At 31.9% G+C, this 18215-nt stretch overlaps 4 protein-coding genes across 6 annotated transcripts; 2 read left to right on the top strand and 2 right to left on the bottom strand.

The window, feature by feature from the left end:
- Positions 1-1674: 1674 nt before the first annotated feature.
- Positions 1675-5171, top strand: LOC140668362 (ubiquitin carboxyl-terminal hydrolase MINDY-3 homolog). The gene is made up of 5 exons (XM_072897311.1): positions 1675-2010; positions 2419-2812; positions 2930-3198; positions 3325-3622; positions 3734-5171. Exons 1-5 carry the CDS (start codon positions 1905-1907, stop codon positions 4038-4040), a joined length of 1374 nt encoding a protein of 457 aa, XP_072753412.1. The 5' UTR covers positions 1675-1904; the 3' UTR covers positions 4041-5171.
- Positions 5172-5335: 164 nt separating this feature from the next.
- On the bottom strand, positions 5336-8434 carry Atu (Another transcription unit). Its single transcript, XM_072897308.1, has 6 exons — positions 8325-8434; positions 7486-8148; positions 6977-7359; positions 6234-6827; positions 5940-6144; positions 5336-5785 (listed from the first exon to the last, which is right to left on the bottom strand). The coding sequence occupies exons 1-6, from the start codon at positions 8368-8370 to the stop codon at positions 5619-5621; spliced, it is 2058 nt and encodes a 685-aa protein (XP_072753409.1). The 5' UTR covers positions 8371-8434; the 3' UTR covers positions 5336-5618.
- A 373-nt stretch (positions 8435-8807) lies between these two features.
- On the top strand, positions 8808-10980 carry Pex12 (peroxisomal biogenesis factor 12). Of its 2 annotated transcripts, XM_072897314.1 has the most exons (7): positions 8808-9321; positions 9614-9722; positions 9824-10020; positions 10112-10480; positions 10577-10662; positions 10733-10827; positions 10899-10980. In XM_072897314.1, the coding sequence occupies exons 1-7, from the start codon at positions 9202-9204 to the stop codon at positions 10901-10903; spliced, it is 981 nt and encodes a 326-aa protein (XP_072753415.1). In that variant the 5' UTR covers positions 8808-9201; the 3' UTR covers positions 10904-10980. The 2 variants fall into 2 exon arrangements, with proteins under 2 accessions (XP_072753415.1, XP_072753414.1); XM_072897313.1 differs by having other exon boundaries at positions 10733-10980.
- Positions 10981-11740: 760 nt separating this feature from the next.
- Mer (ezrin/radixin/moesin family protein merlin) lies at positions 11741-18199 on the bottom strand. Of its 2 annotated transcripts, XM_072897310.1 has the most exons (9): positions 17595-18199; positions 17392-17521; positions 17100-17302; positions 16312-16539; positions 15974-16183; positions 15762-15868; positions 14726-14855; positions 14254-14592; positions 11741-14119 (listed from the first exon to the last, which is right to left on the bottom strand). In XM_072897310.1, exons 1-9 carry the CDS (start codon positions 17679-17681, stop codon positions 13742-13744), a joined length of 1812 nt encoding a protein of 603 aa, XP_072753411.1. In that variant the 5' UTR covers positions 17682-18199; the 3' UTR covers positions 11741-13741. The 2 variants fall into 2 exon arrangements, with proteins under 2 accessions (XP_072753411.1, XP_072753410.1); XM_072897309.1 differs by having other exon boundaries at positions 15762-16183.
- Between the last annotated feature and the right edge of the window lie 16 nt (positions 18200-18215).

Here is an 18215-nt window from a genome sequence, read left to right as displayed (position 1 = left end):
ATAACTGCACTTGTAACTGCATTTATAACTGCAGAGAAAATTATAAAAATTATTTTTATAAGTAATATATAAAATTATTAATGTAATATAAAAACTATTAATATAATAATATTTAAATATAAATATACTCTAATATATTTTATAATTAATATAAAATTATTAATATAACATAAAATTAGTTTTTATTACTTATTATTCATAAAGGAAAAATTTTTTGAAGGATTTTTCGTGGTCGCAGTAATTTTTTAAAAATATAACAGAAAATTGACATATATAAATTGATGCATATATGTTAACAGAAAATCTTCAACAAATCATTTCAATAGCACTTTATAATCTTCGATGAAAGAAATGATTTTTTTCGCATCGTCGCGCTTAAAAAATTGTATACATAACGCGCGCACGTTTATTTACATTTTCTAATATAGTGACAATAATTATCGCGCAAATTAACAAGACACACAACGCGCCAGAAAGAGCTTTTCAATATATTATAAAATTATTACAATTGATTTACATACCTCGACGAGATAAATCGCCGCCTATAGCGAGAACATATTATTCTCTCTCGCAAATACTTCGATATATATCAACTTTGAATAACTGCACTTGTAACTGCAGAGAAAATTATAAAAATTATTTTTATAAGTAATATATAAAATTATTAATGTAATATAAAAACTATTAATATAATAATATTTAAATATAAATATACTCTAATATATTTTATAATTAATATAAAATTATTAATATAACATAAAATTAGTTTTTATTACTTATTATTCATAAAGGAAAAATTTTTTGAAGGATTTTTCGTGGTCGCAGTAATTTTTTAAAAATATAACAGAAAATTGACATATATAAATTGATGCATATATGTTAACAGAAAATCTTCAACAAATCATTTCAATAGCACTTTATAATCTTCGATGAAAGAAATGATTTTTTTCGCATCGTCGCGCTTAAAAAATTGTATACATAACGCGCGCACGTTTATTTACATTTTCTAATAGCGACAATAATTATCGCGCAAATTAGCAAGACACACAACGCGCCAGAAAGAGTTATTCAATATATTATAAAATTATTATACGATTGATTTACATACCTCGAAGAGATGAATCGCCGCCTGTAGCGCGAGTACATATCCTCTCTCTCTCTCTCTCTCTCTCTCTCTCTCTCTCTCTCTCTCTCTCTCTCTCTCTCTCTCTCTCTCTTTCTCGCGCGCAGAAAGATACTTCGATATACATATATCAACTTTGAATAACTGCATTCATAACTGCGCAGAGAAAATTATAAAAATTATTTTTATAATTAATATAAAATTATTAATGTAATATAAAAAATAATGAATATGATATTTAAATATAATATATTTTATAATATAAAATTATTAATATAACATAAAATTAGTTTTCATTACTTATTATTCATAAAGGAAAAATTTTTTGAAGGATTTTCCGTGGTCGCGGTAATTTTTTAAAAATATAACAAAGAAAATTGACACATATAAATTTATGCATATAAAAGATCGCATTTATCGATTTCGATTGTTACATTGATAAAAGAGGTAGCATTCTTTGAAGTAACTCTTATCGCTCTCTTATCAACACCGTCTTTCCCTCGTGAAAGGCCCCGTCTACAAGTTTCACAAGTCTATGGTCCAAAGCGAAACTTGCCTAAAGGAGAATCCGTTCAAAATGGCGACGTACTTGGCAGTTGTCTGTTGTACATAATAGGTTATCGAGGTGGTTTGCCTATATGTGACCGATAATCCTCGCGAGATCTCACGAGAATAAGCTAACGTAAAAGCCCCTGGAAAGTAATATTATGATCATCTGCAGATAAAATTCGTGTACACGGCGCGTTTTAATCTCCCGTATATCGTGCTCATTCGGAAGATAATGGCCGAAAATGTCACCGCAGGCGACGACGAGCTCCTGAAAAACATTAAAACGCTCCTCTGGGGTTCGACCGTCAAGGAGGACATTTTCAAGCGATGGGCGCAAGGTAATATCACCCTGGTTGTATTTCTGACAGCCAGATGACCGATAAAGTCATATACGTCATTAATGGCCGATGACAGTGACAATTGTAATCATTTTCACCGAAGGCGGCATCAGAGTTCTCATTCTCCACGATATCCTTCTCGTGTTATTCCTTTGCAGTCTCTCTCTCTCTCCTCCCCCCCCTCTCTCTCTTTCTCTCTCTCTCTCTCTCATGATTCTTGCTTATCAATTCTGTGGAATTGATCAATTTGATAATTTAATACTGAATAATTTAATATTAATGTTTAGAAGATACGCATGTGTGCTTTACATAATATAGAGAATCATATTATAGAGCTCATAATGAAGTATTATAAACTTATAGCTACACTTTCTAGACACATAGCTATAATAATTATCGTTTTTACAGGCTTTTACTTCAGTATAGATGAACCTACCGCACTTGTACAGAGAGAAGGAGGGCCTTGCGCCGTGATAGCCTCGGTTCAAGCATTTATCTTGAAGCAGTTACTATTGGAAAGTGATGTCGTAACTTGGAAGACTATTCAGGCCAAGAAGTGTGATCAATTACTTGTAAAGGCTATGATTGAAATTATAAATCAAGCCGTCAACGTTCGGGATCCCAAGTATTCGATAGTATACGCCAATGATTCCAATGACTTTGTATCTGGTAAAGAAAGCTCCGATTCCAAAGAGCCCGCGATAAATTCAGCTCAAGATACTAGCGAAACTAATCAAATTAGTGAAACACAGGTTACAAAACAAACCCCATTGGAATCGGAAGTTTTTCATTCTCAATTAAGGTATGTTTATGCTAGAAAATATATACATGTATATTATCTGTAAATAACGATGGAACCATTTAATTTTTTTTTTATTATTATTTAATCGTTGATTATATGTTACTTATTGTATTTTAGGATATTTATTACAAGAAATATCGAAGATGTGGAGGATTTTTTCACAGAACGAATTGCAATGTTGAAAGATCAATATGGTGTATTGCTGTTACTTTACACTGTAATGTGTACAAAAGGAGCTTCGGAAATATGCCTGGAAATGTTGGAGCCCATAGAACCCATGATTGACTCCACCTATGGATACGGAAGTCAAAATTTAATCAATTTAATGCTCACTGGTCGAGCAGTCAGTCACGTTTGGGATCACGATCAGGATATTAGTGGATTAAGTGAGATGGCTGTTTTTTTTATATTTTTCTCTAAACACAATAATATAATTATCCACATCTCCTGATATGCTATAATGAATTGTTCTTTTTCTGGATTAATACATTAATACATTATATATTTTGTAGAATTACGTGGGATAGATAAACAAAATAAAGTAGGATTCTTGACTCTGTTGGAACACTTACGTTACTGTGAAGTGGGAACATTTCTAAAGTCACCGTCGGATCCAATTTGGGTGGTGGGATCGGATACGCATTTAACTGTGCTCTTCTCCACAGAGAAGCGATTAGTGAGCCCGGAAACACCGGCGGAACAGGCCCGAAGGATTTTTAAACGCTTCGATCCGGAAGGAAATAACTTCATCGCGGCAAATCAACTGCAGAATGTAATGGCGGAATTAGGGCTAGTAGCTGATGCAGAATAGTACGTGCTTTCTTTTTTCTCTTATTTTTTCTGTGCATTATTTACATCAATAGTGCATTGATAAAGTGCGTGTATTAAATTTGATCATCAAAAATTGGAATATTGTTGCAGTGTCAATATCATAAGAAGGAAACTGGATAATGAAAATCTAGGAATAATACTTCTCGCACTGTTTATGGATGAATTTTTCCCCGAGGAACCATGCATGTGTCCAGACACATTCGTTTTGTATCACTACAATGGTCTGCCACGTAGCAATCCGGAAAATAGAGTGAAGTACCATATGGGACAAGCGGTACTGCTCGAGTGCACTGTGAAGTGTATCATGGATAGCAATCCAATGCTGACAGTCTTGCAAACAAAGTGGCCAAGGATTGAAATACAGTGGGACATAGGACGGAATCCTAGCTTAAATTAGAATTTATAAACTGTAATATATATATATATATATATATATATATATATATGCATACACACACATACATACACCGAACATAAACACAATAGGGCCGAACGCGTAGTGACTTGACCAAGCGCTTCTATAAAATATCGTTGAGAGAGAGAATTACCACTTTAAGATCGTAGTCTAGTCAAATCGGCCATCCTCTGATTCGCATTGGTTTTAAAAAACTATAAACGATATCGATTGTACACCTGCCAATAAAAAAATATTTATTTTCACGAAAATATAATAGTATTTGTAATACACATGGTCAAAGTAAAAATCTATTGCAAGTATTATATTATAATGCCATTTAACATCAAAATATTGCACCGCACTGTTTGTGTCGATGAAATTGAAGTCTATTTTTACGTTGCATATGTATTAAAACTACAATCTCTAGTTTTCTAATTTTACGTTGAATATCTCTATGAAAGTTCTCGAAACAATAGAATTTAACGATGGTCGATTGCAAATAGCTTATTATAATGACACAAGACAAGGTTCTCTTTAAAAAGATTCTACTTATTCGCTCTGTTTACTTCACAATAAAATTATTCGTTACATTACGACGAAAAATGAATTCTCTAGACAAGCTTAAATGAAATTCATTTTGTTGTACATATATATATATATATATTTATATCTATATATATATATATATATATATATATATATATATATGTATATTATAGAATAGATAAAATATATATTAAATATTATATAATATATAATTATATAATATTATAATTATATATTATAAAAAATATATGTACGACGCCATTATTTTGAAACTTTGTATGCGCTGTTATTTCACAATTCTTGTTATAAATATGACCTTAACATTAAGAAAAATGTTTTAAGAAAAGTATCTTTTCTCTCAATCAAATTATTAAATTTTGATGTATTTTTTAAATTGATATTACAAAACAGAAAAATGCTGCTTTATAATTTCTATTAAAATTATTGTGCGAGATAAAATGTGGCACATTTTCGAATTTCATTTTTCACGATTATTTTATCAATGTTTATTTTATGTAACTATTGCAAAAGCGCAGCAATGTTAAATAAACTTACTACTTTTGATTAAAAATAGTTATTGCAATCTGACTTTGTTTTATAATTATTTGTAATAATTAAAACCCAATTTCAGATAAAGATTTTTTAGCAATTATGAATCCCATTATTTTTTTTATCTTAATTTAATATTCTTCACTTATATAAAAGTTAAACGGTTCTTTGATTAAATTTTTCACACTTAAATAGATCAGTTTTATATGTTCACAATTTTATATTAAAATTTACTACTATATTAGCTACTTCAGGCATACAGATATATAATACTTTTTATTATCGTCATATTTACATTGTATAAATCAGGCATGATCTATACTCGTACTCTATTTGTACTAATACAACTAATATATCTAGAATGGTTTGCCTTAGATTACTATAAAGATTTTTATTTACTAAATTTTAAAATATGTCTAGAATGGTTTGTCTTAGATTACTATAAAGATTTTTATTTACTAAACTTTAAAATATGTATACATTTTAATCACTTGCATCATCAGCTTGATTATCATCTCCACCACTTCCTGCTGATGTTTCAGAATTAGACTCTTCATCTGAGTCTTTAAGTATCTTTCCTTTAATATTTTTCTTAGGCCTATGTGTTTCAATGTCCGATCCTTCCTCATCCGAAGAATAAATGTTTGAAGCTGCAGAGACAATATCTTTTAAGTATCGCAAAAGAATTATTGTGCAATATTGCTTTTAATATATAGAATAAATCAATCTAACATTATTTTATATAAGAGATAAAAAAAGATGATGTATTCTTAAATTCATTTTAATATAATACATGCAACTGACCTTTAGAAGGAATTGCTGCAACTCCCTTTTTATATTTATTTTTTATGGCTGCCAATGAAATTGCACCCTCGTCGTCGGAACCATCGTCATGATAAGCGTCGCCACTATATGCTCCCGCGGTACGGTTAGCGTTCCTGATACCACTAGTACTCTTCTTCGTTTTGTTTTGGACTCGCATAGCCATACGTAGTTTTTCCTCTTCTTTCTAAAACATAGAAAAAAATAATGACATATTGAAGAAAAAGAATGAACAGGGATCAGAGTTAAACATAATGCATAAAGAAATTGTAGCACCTTTATCATCTCGTATCTGTTCTGATCTGGGTTCATTCCCACTTGAGAAAGAACTTTGATGCCAGAAGTCTTTTGGGATCTATCAGCCAAAGACATAGTCATCTTTCTGTGAGTGAACGATTCGGTAGAATGCGGTCGGAAAGTTAATTTTGTTCTAAACACCGCTTGGCCTTGTAAACCAGTACCTTGGCGAATGTAGAGATGGTTATGATCACCCTGTAAAGGCTGTTTGTATACGTCAAAGATTTCCGAACCTAGATGCAACGACATACTACCGTCCGACCACTTGACGAATCTTGCGTTGCTCTCTTTCGCTACTTTACCGTCGTCGGTAAACGTGTTTTTCCATCTTAATGTATTTTCAACTTTTAGCTTCAATCGCGCTCGACCCTCTTCGTCCAGAGTTTCCTCCTCGTCAATTTCATCCTCGTAGGTTTCATGATCAAACGGTCTTGTTTCAACGGACAAGAAATTCGGCAACTTTACAAAATGAATTTCATGTGTTTCGAGATTGGCAGTGATTTTCGGAATTTCTACGTCGATTCTAGTTTCTGGAGGTGGCTCTGGTTCTTCTTCTTTGTCTTTATCCTCTTCCTACGCACAGAATACGTTTAACGTTAGAACATCAGCGCTTCTCGTCAAAGTCTGTTTTTTTTCATCTCAGATTAAAAATAAGTCGTGTCCTGAAAGCATAGTGCAAAAGGGTGTAAAGATAATTTGCTCGTCTCGTCTCGTTAACTTACATCTTCGATGATAGCGCGATGGCTTGGACCTTCCCCACCGCTCTCAGATCTTCCGCGACTATGACTTCTGCTTCTACTTCTACTTCTACTTCTGCTATGACTTTTGCTTCTACTCCTACTTCGACTACGGCTCCGTTCTTTTTCTCCTCCTTCTTCCTTCTTGTCCTTTTCGTCGTCTGTGCTAATGTCACTTGCATCACCGAACAACGCGTCCGCAGTTGGAGCAACGCTATTCTCTTTATCTGCCGTTTCGTTATCAGAATCTGAGGTTATTATCGTTTTAACTCTTTTAACAGTCCTTTCTGTATCTGAACCAGAACCGCTGTTTTGTCGTTTAACTTTTGATCGTTCTTCATCGCTGTCATCAGATTTTGGACTATGATCTAAGCAAGAAGAAAGTTTCATATTAGATATTTCACATTAGATATAGCATAATTTGTATAACTTGTTAAAAAAGTTGTACAAATAGAAAATATATTTTCTATTAATGAAACAAAACAAATACAAACCTGTTTGTTTAAAGGATCTGTTTGATTCATTATCGCTCTTATCATTTTTCGGACTTTTGGATCGTGATCTCTTATCGTCAGATTTTTCAGAAGCTGCTCTTTCCGCTGGACTCGCCGAACCCGCTGATTTGTTACTTCTTTGCGAGGAAACGCTTCTAGATCGGCGACTCTTTGGCGAATCTGATGCATTAGACGTAGGAGATGCCGGAGTCTTGGATTTCCTCTCCGCCGAATGGGCAGACCTCGAGCTGACAGGTGACTTCGGACTGGAGGAACGTACGCTACCACGCGGAGACGGCGAGCGTGACCTGGGTGACTTTTGCGAGTCCATTGAACTGTTGGAGGCTACCGACTTTGGGCTACCGCTCCTGGATCTCGCTGAACCAGACTTGTCGCTCTGAACGGAACCAACGCTTGAACGCCTCGAGCCCGAGCCGCCTCTCGACGAAGGGCTCTCCGACTTGCGGCTGCCGTCCAGCTTGTTCGACTCGACGGTGGATCTCGAGGCGCGGCTGGCGTTCGACGCGGGCGAAGCCGGCGCGCCATTTTCGTCCTCGGAGTGTTCGCTCCTGGCGTTACTTGACGTTTGCACCGGAGCCTGCGACGCTCGACTACCGCTACGACTCGATCTCGACGATGCGGAAGCATTGTCAGACTCAGAGCCTGAAAACAGAACCACAGAATCAGCACATTATTTTCAGACATAACCTCAAAAACTACGGAACTAAATGTAAATGCTTCGTTTATACTATCGTTATTATATTATATATTACTATTACTTATAGCTTTACAGAATTATAGAGGAAGAGCCACAAATGGAGATCCATCGATTTACGTACCAGAATCACCGCTGGAATCACGTAAGACCTCTCGCACCGGCGACATGATTTACTCGACCGAAGCTTGCTTACCACTTACCACAAAAATCACTTTAATAGCAGTGCGTTCAGAAATACATACTACTCATGTGGTAAAGTACCGACCAATCAGGATAAAGGAATCTTTGCTCCTTTTACTCTGATTGGTTAATTAAATGTTACTCTACTTCACGGATTCTCTGACGTTACAAGTGTTTCGAAATTGTTCAATTCAACGTTCCATTTGGCGATGTATGCACCCTCCATCCCTTTTAATTTTCAGTGAATGACAAGGATGAAATGATCCTACAAGTGTTGCAAATGCAAGTGGAACGTGCGTGAAAGATTCGAACTGTCAAGTGGCACGTGTTTGAAAAATTTGAAATGTCAAGTGGAGTGTGCTTGAAACGTCTGCTAGACATATGTTGGGGCGGGGGGGGGGATCTATGAAAATAAACTTCCTAACCTCAAAAATGCCTTCTTTAACAATGTATTATTATCCTCTTGACGTATCAACCACCCAATTTAATATTTTTGCTATACCTGAAAAAAAGAATGTGTTGACAGATTTTTGTCTTAATGACAATCTCAATGACAATTATTTATTCTAAATATTTTCCGCGAAAAGAACAGATGTTATGACCTTAGTAACCGTTACGAAAGCATGATGAATACGATGAATATGTTAAATAGAAATATTGCTTTAACCTCAAGAATAATTTATTCTCAAAAAAATAGTGAAATCATCAACAGAGAATACATTTTAGGGACCGCAAAGTTAACACTTGACGAATAAATATAATTTAAGAACAGATCTCGACGTGTATCATTAACGTGTATATCCACATAAACGAGAGATATGGCAGAGAAGGGTGCTCATTTAACTGGAACCGCATATATCAAGCCTTCTATCTTTGAAATCATCGCTCAGGAATCACTCGCATCTACCCTTGAACCAGCTTTTAAAAAGATCTTATCGGTACATTATATTTTCTCGAAATGTTTCTTGAACGCAATTATTCTTCTCAATCATTGTTTGTCAGAGAATTTTTTTATATATATAAAAAATATAAAAAAAAAACATTTAGAAATATACAGCAGATATACAACATTTTGAGAATATATTCCATTTGTAATTTTTTATTGGATAGTAATTAGCTATAACATTACATTTCTTGTTAAAATATTGTTCAATCTTATACATGTGAATTACATTTTCATAAAATATTTAAAATATGTATAAATTTCTCCCTAAATTTCATTTTTTATAGTTTCTTGTTTCTTTTAATCCTGAAAGATATGGACATATTCTTCAATGGGCAGATGAGGGTTATTTAATTTTTAATGCATTTCTTCAAAGATATTACCTAAAGAAATATTGTAAGTATTTTTATAATAATACATTTAATAATATTTTGCTGCAATTTATATAATCTCTTCTGTAGAAGCAAAAATTATTTTTATCACGTAATTGTTTTCAGCCGCATCGTTTTCTGAAACATTTTATGGTTTGAAGCGTGTTGCAGTAGTCGATTCTCAACTCAAAGGAAACTTGTCACATAAGCAACAAATAGTGTCATTGATATTAATTGTGATATTTCCATATCTAAAAAATAAACTTGCACAACTCAGTTCGAGATATAAACTCGAAGAAGTAGACGGTCTAACATCAAGAGAGGCAAGTTTAAAATATACAGAATCACCATCACTTTAAATATATATTGTATTGCAATAATTGGTTAATAATATTAAATATTGTATTGATGCAGAGGGGACAAAAATTCTTTCGAAAATGTATTGTTAAAGGACATTCAATCCTTTCTATAACGTACGAATCGCTCGTACTGTATAATTACATACTTTACATATCGGAAAAAACAGTATATCCATTACCTTTGCTAAGATTATTGTCCGTTTCACTGACGTACGCCGATGCACAAACTGCTCTCACCATCACGGAATTGTTGAGAAAGATAAAATACAATTCATTCACTTTTGGTGATGGATGGAATATATTTCAAAGAATTGTCACTGGATTTCTTGAATTGGGGGCTTTTTTCTTACAATTTGTCTCATGGTGGACCCAGGAAAATTACGATATGGACATCATGAGTCTTCCAGCTCCGCCACCTCCAAAGGTAAAAATAGATTAAATAAATCGGCTTATAATTCATTGCATCATATAAAATTAAATAATTTCAGTTACCATGAATAATACAATATTCGTTCGACAGGTGCCAAATGTTGCGCAGCGGTACAAAGGAATTTGTCCACTTTGTCTTAAATCTCATCATATAAAGACAGTGCTTATGGTATCTGGGTAAGTGGATAATACTTAGTAATATATCTTATTTTTAAACAAAATAAATTAGGTTGATTTAATTTTTCAGTTATGTCTTTTGCTATCAATGCATCTTATCGGAAATACGGAAAAACAAGAGATGCCCAGTGACACATTATCCTGCCAAAGAAGATGATTTAATACGTCTGTATATAGAATAAGATTTTATATATATAACATATATATATAAAACATAAAATTTATATTATTTACAGCATAATGCATATTTAAAAAATTATGTATTAACGCAAAGATGAAGAAAATTGGAAAATAAACGTCGATTAATTATGTAACTAATATATTTTAGACTTAAACTCTTTTAGAATTCGCGCGTTTGGTTAAATTATACATATATATTAGTACATATATTTATATAAATAATATATATTAGTAGGAGGCAAAGTTAACTTTTTCTCAAAATAACAGATTTTATTTTTTATGACACTTTGCGACATTAAGGCAACTTCTCTAAATTACTCTCTAATTCTCTAAATATATATACTTATTTTACAAGCTTAAAGATAGGTAAAGTACTATAATTTACATTGTCAAAAAATTATATCATTATTGCGGAATTACAACAACATGACACAATAAAACATGGAAGAGTCGAAAAGTAATAACATTCCAAAAAATGTATACATAATTTAGATGTGTTAATGTGCGTCGTTCTTTTATTTTAATATCGAGTTCATAATATAGATTCTTAAAGTGACTATCATATACTATGTACAAATCGCACTATCTAAAAAATTGAAATACTACCTAAAATAACATAATAAGGCACATTTTTCCTTAAAAATACACAATAGCTTCTAGTAGCTTTGAACAATTTTGTTTATATGTGCTGTGAATTGTCAATTCTTCCTCATATTTGTATAAGTTTCACAACTTTTATTTAAATATTAATATAAATATCGTATCCAAAAATATAATGGGAATATTTATCATTTGATAGATACACCGGTACCAATAATTGATGTAATGTCATTTTATATATATGTATATACGATTATCGCGCGTTGATAAAAGTGTAATTATATAAGATTCAAGCATTGGTATTTATTAATAGTCATATTCAGAATACTGAACGTTATAAAAAGTGCCAATTAATATTACTATTTTTTTCCTAATTTTAAGAAAAAAAATAAAAATGTATTTGTAAACTTTATAGCTGAGGATAGTCCAAAACTACAATCTTTATAGATGTAAATATTTTCCTACGTCATAGAGAATATACTAGTTTATATTGTTTTTTTGATTACATCCAATGTATATAAATATATATATATATGCAATAGTAGTATAATATTCAAATTACTGATTTGTATGTATGGACATAATACGACAACTTTAAGGCACAACTCGATTAACTCGGGCAGTTAAAGTGTACGTTTGTTTAAATCTTAGCTTCTACATGATATTTGCAAATATCTCGGAAATAGAGCCAATCCTTAAGTTTATAACAATGTATATATGAATCACAGATAACATTTAAGTTTGACTTGGATGAAATAAAATAAAGAAAAAAAGATAAGAATTCCATGAAGGAATTTCTTATATATGCACATACAAATGTAAATATATATTCGTTACGTTTATAACTAAAATGTTACACATAAAACATATATTCGTTGTACAGCCTGTATAAAATATACTTGTTTAAAACAGATAATAAATGTATCTAATTTTGTTTATTCTGCTTTTATAAGTTAAATATGCAAGCATATAATTATAACAGATTTTGTCAAGCATTTTTGACTTATTCTCTATAAACAATATTAATAATAATTTGAAAGTACAAGCTTTCATAAAAAATATATTGTATAATCATTTTTAATATTCTACATCATCACTTTACATCTTTCGTCAAATATAGAGTTATAAATTTAACATGTTTAGTCCTGCCAAACTTTTTTTTATATAAATAGAACAATTTAATTGCAAAAATCATATAACGTATAAAATATAGGGATTGCCAATAAGAAATGAGGCGTCAAAGATGAACGTCAAATTTGTGTCGGGCGCTTATGACCTGATGTCAATCAACGTGTTAACTAGTAAGCATAATATAAACATATCAAAATATTCATATCTATAGAAATTTATAATACACAATGAAACAAATATAAGTTATATGAATCTATTTTTAATGTAAAATATGAAACTAGTAAATTTATTTTGATTTGTTCGCAAATGCGCAATATATTCATATTTGCAAGTCAACTGTATATTTATATGCAAGCAAATTTGTCTAACATTTTGCATTATAATAGCATAAAATGTACATATCTTGTATATACAGAGTGTTCCATTATTATACTAAATTGAAATAAAAGGCGCTGCGTCATTTTGGATATGTGTAGATGACTCAAAGAATTAAGAATTAATGCATAAAGTCTAAACTTAGGGATAAAAAGCAATAAATTTCTATTACTTGCGGTCAATTTTTTTACTCATATGTTTATACTGGAATGTTTTGTTATTTGCAATATATAAATTTAATTTTTATATTAATACATAAAAGATTTTCTCTAAGTTTTAAAACTTTCAAGTCAAACTTCAAATTTATTGAGAAATCTGGCAGTATAATGCAACAGTGATGGAACACTCTGTGATGGAGCATATTTTTGAGTATTACATATATATATGTATGTTTATATGACCTTATTTTTCAAAATTCAATTGATAGTATATTCGATTTATGGACTGTTTACTCTGCCACTTGTTTATAACACATTTGTATGCCAGCAATTTATCGACATTTCATCATCTGCGAATTTTCATCGTCCAATCTACTTCATAATGATACTTTTTCGCCTAATACTTAATATTTTATCATATATTTACTGTTTTTCACTGTATTTACTATTAATATTTACCGTTATTAAAATTACTATATTTAATTTATTCGATAAAATATTCAATAACATATTGGATGATGAATTGTCGGACGGTAAAATGGTGACGTATAAGTGCCTCGTACAAAGTGACAGATGATGAAGTGACTTGATATCATATATTCAACGGGTATCTATCAACATCCGCTTTTCAGAAACTATAATTCTTCAAAGAAGGCAACTCTAGCTTTAGTAGATCCAGATTTCACCTTTTTCAGTGTGCTATACTTGTTTTCACCGAGTCGAACTTGCTCCTCGTGCAGTTGATCTAATTCGCACTGCTTCTCACCGACTTTCAAAACTTCAATTTCGGAACGTAATTCCCGCAGTTGCTCCTGCAAGTTTTTACTTTTTTCCCAATAATCGTGCCGTTCTTTTTCAATCTCTAGGGAAAGTTGATCGACATCTCCGTCGCCAATAAGATCATAAGATGTTAAATCAGGTGGCAAAGGTTCCGCGTCCAATTGTAGAGTTTGAAGATCTGCCTGCAGATCTGATGTAAGCACTTGCGTCGAAGGAAATAGATTTGGCACAGGCTATCGAGAAGTCAAATGAACGATTTATAAGTCAAACTTATATAATATCATGTATGACTAAGTGTTATATAAATAACTGAACATTCTTTCTATATATCACTCTGTTTTTAAATAAACATTGAAGCTATACTTACAGTTATGGTAGCGGGTATGTAAGCGTTTCTACTGAGAAATTCTAGCAGCTTTTCTTTAGCTTCTTTCTCGGCAACTCTTGCGCGTAAGAGCTCGTCTTTCAACCTTTCTGCCTCAGCAGCTCTACGTTCCGACTCCTGGACCAGCCTTTCCGTTAATAATTCAGCCTCTCTGGTCTTTCGTTCTAAATGGACTTTCTCTTCTTCAGTCTTCATATTATTCAACCGTATGCGCGTTATCTCTTGTTCGGCTTCCGAAGCTTTTTGACTTAAAAGCATCGCTTCTTCTTCAGCTACGCGACTTTTCTCAGCTAAAAGATCTGCAGTCTCTTCAGATCTTCTCTACAAAAAAGTACACAGTATCAATTTAGTGTAGTTTAGATTAATTTATACTTTTTTATTTAATTTATATACATATATATTTGCTATTCTTTATATCCTTACATATATATATATATATACAATCATATCTTACAAGAGCTTCATTTGCAAGTCGTATTTCCTCTTGGTATTGTAAAAGTCGATGCTCCATAGCGGCTTTTTCTCTCTCCGCTGCTTCTCTCAATTGTTTTTCTCGTGCCAATTTATTTCTTTCAATTTGCCTCCTAATAATATCATAATCATTTGTAAAAAAGTTACAAAAATAATCACTTGTATATAATATATACATGTTATTTATACAAGCATTAAAGAATCTAAGAGTTCTATTTTTTTAGAATCTGTATAAACTGTTAAAATATGTACGTAATAAAAGTACTATGTAAATAATTACTTACTAATCTTATTATTATTTACTAACCTTAATATATACACATATAAAAAGAACATGATGAAAACACACATCTAAAATATGCTTCCTATGAAAATAAGCAAAAGAAAGAAAAGCATTTTGTTAAAGATATAATAGTGGCTAAGTATGAGCAAGATTAAAAAAAAAAGCTGCATTTTAATAAACCGTTTTCAATATTCAAAACTAGAAAAAAATAATTATTCAATTTACATTTATATATTTATAGACATTTATTAACATTTTAATTTGTACAGCATTTTAAAATTTACATGTTACTCAAAGCATGTTAAGTTTTAGCAATTATCAAAGAAATCGTTGCCGTATAAAAAATTAAATAAATAAAGAAAATAAGCATGTTAAATTAAAGTTGTGTTTATTATTCTTATTATTATTAAATTAGAAATTTATTTTTCTACTTTTTTATATATATACATATTGTTTATGATTCTAAAGCTAGAAATAAAAAATAAAAATAAAAATAAAAATAAAAAAATAATTTGATTTTACTATTAATAATAAAATTACTAATCTGTGAAAATGTGACAGTTTTTCATTATTTTAGAAAGCGTGTAATTAGATGGCATTTAATAAATTTCAAACTATATCAATTAAAAACTCGAACAATAAAGATTATAAATTAATCAAACATCATTTTGGATACAAATACAAAAAACCCATTCATCAAAAAATAATTTTTACAAAAGAATATGTATTTACTTGCCTAGATTTTTCTTCCTTGGCTTGTGCTTTCATCTGTTGAACCTCCATAGAGTCTGGTTTGCGTCGCCTCATGTACAGATCGTGGTTGCCAATACACAGGTCCAGGATCTTAACAAATAATACGTGAGCAGCTTTGTTTGCACTATTATGTTCATCCAACCCTAAAGCTATCAAATTCTTCACCCAGCGGGCAACATCTGACTGTTTTTTTACCAATTTGTTCATCCGAGCTTTCTGTGAGAAGAACACGAAGTTTGGTGACGTTTTCTCCATGGTTCTGATTATAAACTTTTTGTCATCGAAGCTGATGTGACGGATTTCCGACCATTGAAATGTAGTCTTTGGAGCTAATTTATTTTCCTTTTCATAGACATTCAATCCCAGTGCTGTTACTCCGAGCCAAAGATCCGTTTCCTTCTTATTCTATAAGACAAAAGCTATGTTAAAATATCAAATGGATCAAACTTTTCCCTTAATAATAATGCAAATAATAAAAATTCGAAAATTAAGATAAAAGTAACCAATGCAGAGTTTAATATCTTGATACTTACACTAATAGGAAAATAGTTTACACCATACATATCGAGATCTTGAGTAATCTTAAGATATTCCATTTCTGCTTCGTCCCGAGACATACCGCGATGATCAGCGTACCAAATCTTTATCCTGTCCTCCCACATTTCTGGAGTCATTTGGTACTGATCTATAACTCTCTGTGGAAGTAAATCCTCACTGGCAAGCATTCCAGGGCGATATGAAACTTCATCGTAATCACCATACTAATAATTAAAATAAAAATTATAAAATCTTTCTTATCACAGACACAAATTTATGACAAATTATTTTAATTATTTATTTTATAAAATTAAATTTTTTTTTATATGATATATTCAAATTTTATGATATAATAAATGCACAATAATATTTACATATGAAATATCTAACGATACAGAGAATCCTTAGTGCAAAACCTATTTACTTTAAAAATAGAATCCTATTTAATAGGTACGCTACAAGTTTTGGACTTGATCCATCTCTCACCTAAGCAACTAATATTTTCATCCAAAATGTATATAACTTAACAAGTACATTCTTAAAATGTTTAGATAGACTTTCCCAATATATTTTTATCATTTTGAAGGAAATGTCGTATAAAATCATCAATCATATTTTATATCCTACATCTTATTTTATACATCCTGTGTAAATAAAATTTCAAAACACATAAGACAAGTCTGTGATTATTTCAAATACATTTACTATTATATTTAAAATAAATTCTATATATAATTTAAGCAAAGCTCTTTACTCGTAAACTATTTAGAGTATAAGAAAATACCTTTGCTTGAACAGCATAGGAAGCAAGTAACACGGAAGCCTCGGGTGGGCAATAAATGTCCATAGAGAGTATAGCCTGTTTCACTTGTAAAAAGAACAAATGTTGAGTGACTTCTTGCACGAGTTCCTCGGCCACGTCCTCGGGATAAAATTTCGCTAGGAACATGAATGTTGTTGGTTGCTGGGAAATACCTTGATCCTGTACTGTAACCGGTTCAAAATTGTTACAATAAATATATTGAAAATCACTATCTAAAACCTGAATGTGTCCAACAAAAACAATAATCGATTACATTTTTTATCTAGCTTTAACCACGAGATGAAACCCTTGGAGTCTTCGTATTGGAGTCCAAAGTACCAGGTTTCTCTCAATCCTATCGTGCGACACACCAGGTCGAACAGGTCTCTGCCTGTCGATCTCCACTGCAAATTACACATAAGTACAGTTGCGTCATTCGCAAGAATAAATTTACAAAACACTGTATCGACGACTAACCTCCAGGTTGAACTCGAGCTCCGCGTCTAGGGTGCAGACCTTTACGGGGAAGGATCTCCCAGACTTTTTTCTGCGAAACGGTGACATTTTCACTTTTAGCTATTTTCGTTCGGCATCACGGAGAACGTGACTGTCGATCATTTGTCACGCTGGATCAGAGTCGATTTTGAATAACAATTTGACACGGCAGCGACATTTTTTTTTTTCTCTAACAATTCCGCCGAGAAATTGGGCGGAATATGAAATCGAATAACCTCTCTATCTCTTGCAATGCGTGTTCCACCCCCACGTAATCCCGGACGTAATCAGACGACGGAATAATCGCGAGATTATTATACGAAAAAGTCTAAAACCGTGACAGCTCGCTCAAACGTCTGACATTCTTTCTCGCGCGTGTGTTCACGTCTTCCTGTCTGACTCGCTCATTTCATACATAATCGCACATTTGATATTTTCGCAGAATGTAACATACATGATGCGTACGTCTTGTCTTGCCGTTTAAACCGCCGATTATTCCGCCAAATCGCACGAAATCTTGTAATCCTGTCAATTTCTCGGCACCCCTTTCCTACAATCGATCGGGTTTGACTAGCGAAATAAATTTTATAATAATAAATTTTG

Source organism: Anoplolepis gracilipes, chromosome 8 (genome assembly GCF_047496725.1).
Source record: "Anoplolepis gracilipes chromosome 8, ASM4749672v1, whole genome shotgun sequence".
In the NCBI taxonomy this organism is placed as follows: Eukaryota; Metazoa; Arthropoda; class Insecta; order Hymenoptera; family Formicidae; genus Anoplolepis; species Anoplolepis gracilipes.
The sequence above is the reverse complement of the archived record's forward strand: the minus strand, read 5'-3'. Positions and strand labels throughout refer to the sequence as shown.